Here is a 2,477-nt window from a genome sequence, read left to right on the forward strand (position 1 = left end):
CAGCTATTGTTAATAACTTTTTCAATGTAAAGCTATTGTTCCGAGATTCCTAGATAATCTGAGATGTAGAAGAGTATTAAAAATCATCCACATCAGGAGAAATCTGGTAAATCTGGTAGATACCATGGACAAATTTATGAGAATCATTTCACTAAAAGACATTAAAATGTGTAAGATTAAAATGGAAACAAACTATAGGGAAATACATTTGTAAGAATACTGTAGATTGGGGCAGAGAGGTGTCACAGTGGATAGAGCACTGACCCTGGAGTCAGGAGGATCTGAGTACAAATCTGGCCTCAACCACATAACTCTTACCAGCTGTATGACCCTGGGTAAGTCACTTAACCCGATTGCCTAGCCAAAAAAACACTCTTTGGGGGCAGCTAGATGGCATAGTGGATGGAATACCAGCTCTGAAGTCAGGAGGATCAGAGTTCAAATCCAGCTCAGACCAAACAGTTTACATTAACTAGCTGTGTGACCCTGGGCAAGTCACTTAACCCCAATTGCCTCAACAAAAAAAAAAAGAATATTTAAGGTCCATGAATTTCAAGTTTAAATCCTCTGAACGAGCTCCATTATTTCCTTTTAAAAATAGGAAAGTTAAGGCAAAAAGGACTGTCATTTTTGCAAGGTCACACAGTGAGCCTGAACCAAAGTTACCTGAGATGCTCTTCTCATTATTTGGCATCTGTTTCTTTTCTCCATGCCGGCAGTAGAGAAAATCCTCTACCCCTAGAACATGGCCTATCTCACTGTGATGACAGGATTCCTCCTCATGGGCTTTTCCAACATCTGGGAACTACAGGTCTTACATGCAATCTTCTTCTTACTGACCTACCTAGTGGCTCTAAAGGGGAATATGCTTATTTTCACCCTCATCTCTCTTGATGGGAAACTCCATACTCCTATGTACTTCTTCCTAAAGAACCTCTCCTTTTTAGACCTCTGCCTTATTTCCACCACAGTCCCCAAATCAATTGCTAATTCTTTAAGTCACAGCTGCTACATCTCTTTTTTGGGGGGTGTCTCACAGCTCTTTTTAATGGTGTTATTTGTAGCATCAGAGCTTTATCTCCTCACAGTGATGTCCTATGACCGCTTTGTGGCCATTTGTCAGCCCCTGCACTATGAACTCATCATGACCACAGGGGATTGTGTGAAGATGGCAGCTGCTTCCTGGCTCAGTGGAGCTTTGTTTGGGGCTCTGTACTCAGTTAGTATAATCACTTTGCCCTTCTGTGGCTCCAAGGATATCCACCAGTTCTTCTGTGATGTCCCTCCCTTGCTCAGGATCTCCTGCTCTCAAACACACCTTGTACTTGCTGTCAGTGTGGCTTTTGGGATTGGTATAGGGCTTTTCTGCTCTATTTACATCACAATCTCTTACAGTCACATCTTCTCAACTGTCCTGAAGATTCCAGCCAGAGAGGGTAGGTCAAAAGCCTTCTCGACTTGCCTGCCCCACCTCATTGTTCTCATGGTCTTTATCACCACAGTTTTCATTGCTTATCTACAGTCACCCCAGGAATCTGTCTCACTTCTGGATCTGTTGTTGCCCATGCTCTATACAGCAGTGCCCTCGACCATGAACCCAATCATTTATAGTCTGAGGAACAAGGACATGAAGACTGCTCTGATGAAACTCATAGCCTGGAAATACTTCTCAAAGGGATTAACACCGAAGTCTTTTCCATGATAATATGACTGTGCACATATATTTCCCAGGCATAAACACACATTTATATAGATACAGGTATGCATATATGTATATATTTTATGTTTTTACACATTTATGTTTATGCATATAAATTTTACACATATTGATATATCACTTCAATATGTGTTTACTGACAAATTCCTTGCTACCAGGTCCATGTCAAGCTTACCAATTTTAAAATGTTAACTCCCAGATTCTCTGAAGAATCATAACATTATGCTTTTAAAAGTATGGTCAGCCATTCTGGTCCTGAAATCAAAAGGCCATTAGTTTTCTGAAAAAAGGGTACTTAATATATTTGAAGTTCCTCTCATCAATTTGTGTCAAATCTTTTCTTAACACATAGCTCCATAGAATAACAGAAAATATTATCTGACTTAAAAACAGATGAAGCATTTGACTCAGAGTGCTATAACTTACAATGAAACACCAAAAGGTCTTTATACATCCATTTTGCTTTACAGTTTATTCAAATAGTTTCACTATCCCATATTTGATCACCATAATAAGAGTTCAAGATAGTTAGGAAATGTACTATTATCACCACTTAAAATTTAATAATAATAAACATTTTCAAGATTTACAGTAAGTGATGGCATTCTGATTCAAGTGTTTCATCTATTCTCAGGTCAGATAATGTTTTCTACTATTCCATGTTGCCAGTTGTTAAGTAAACAGTAGATATATATTGATGAAAGGATCTTCAAATACGTTATTTTCAACTAATTTTCTTTCAAAAAAGTATTAGACTTTT

General features: G+C 38.4%; 1 protein-coding gene across 1 annotated transcript; it reads left to right on the plus strand.

Moving 5' to 3' along the window:
- The first annotated feature begins 745 nt into the window (after positions 1-745).
- On the plus strand, positions 746-1,702 carry LOC114037242 (olfactory receptor 14A2-like). The gene has a single exon (XM_027854063.1). The coding sequence runs from the start codon at positions 746-748 to the stop codon at positions 1,700-1,702; it is 957 nt and encodes a 318-aa protein (XP_027709864.1).
- The last annotated feature ends 775 nt before the right edge of the window (positions 1,703-2,477 follow it).

This window comes from Vombatus ursinus, unplaced genomic scaffold (assembly GCF_900497805.2).
Source record: "Vombatus ursinus unplaced genomic scaffold, bare-nosed wombat genome assembly UNPS02000582.1, whole genome shotgun sequence".
NCBI lineage: Eukaryota > Metazoa > Chordata > Mammalia > Diprotodontia > Vombatidae > Vombatus > Vombatus ursinus.

Bases quoted from the DNA above. Each gene is read 5' to 3' on its own strand.
- LOC114037242 (XM_027854063.1), top strand. From the start codon at position 746: ATGGCCTATCTCACTGTGATGACAGGATTCCTCCTCATGGGCTTTTCC.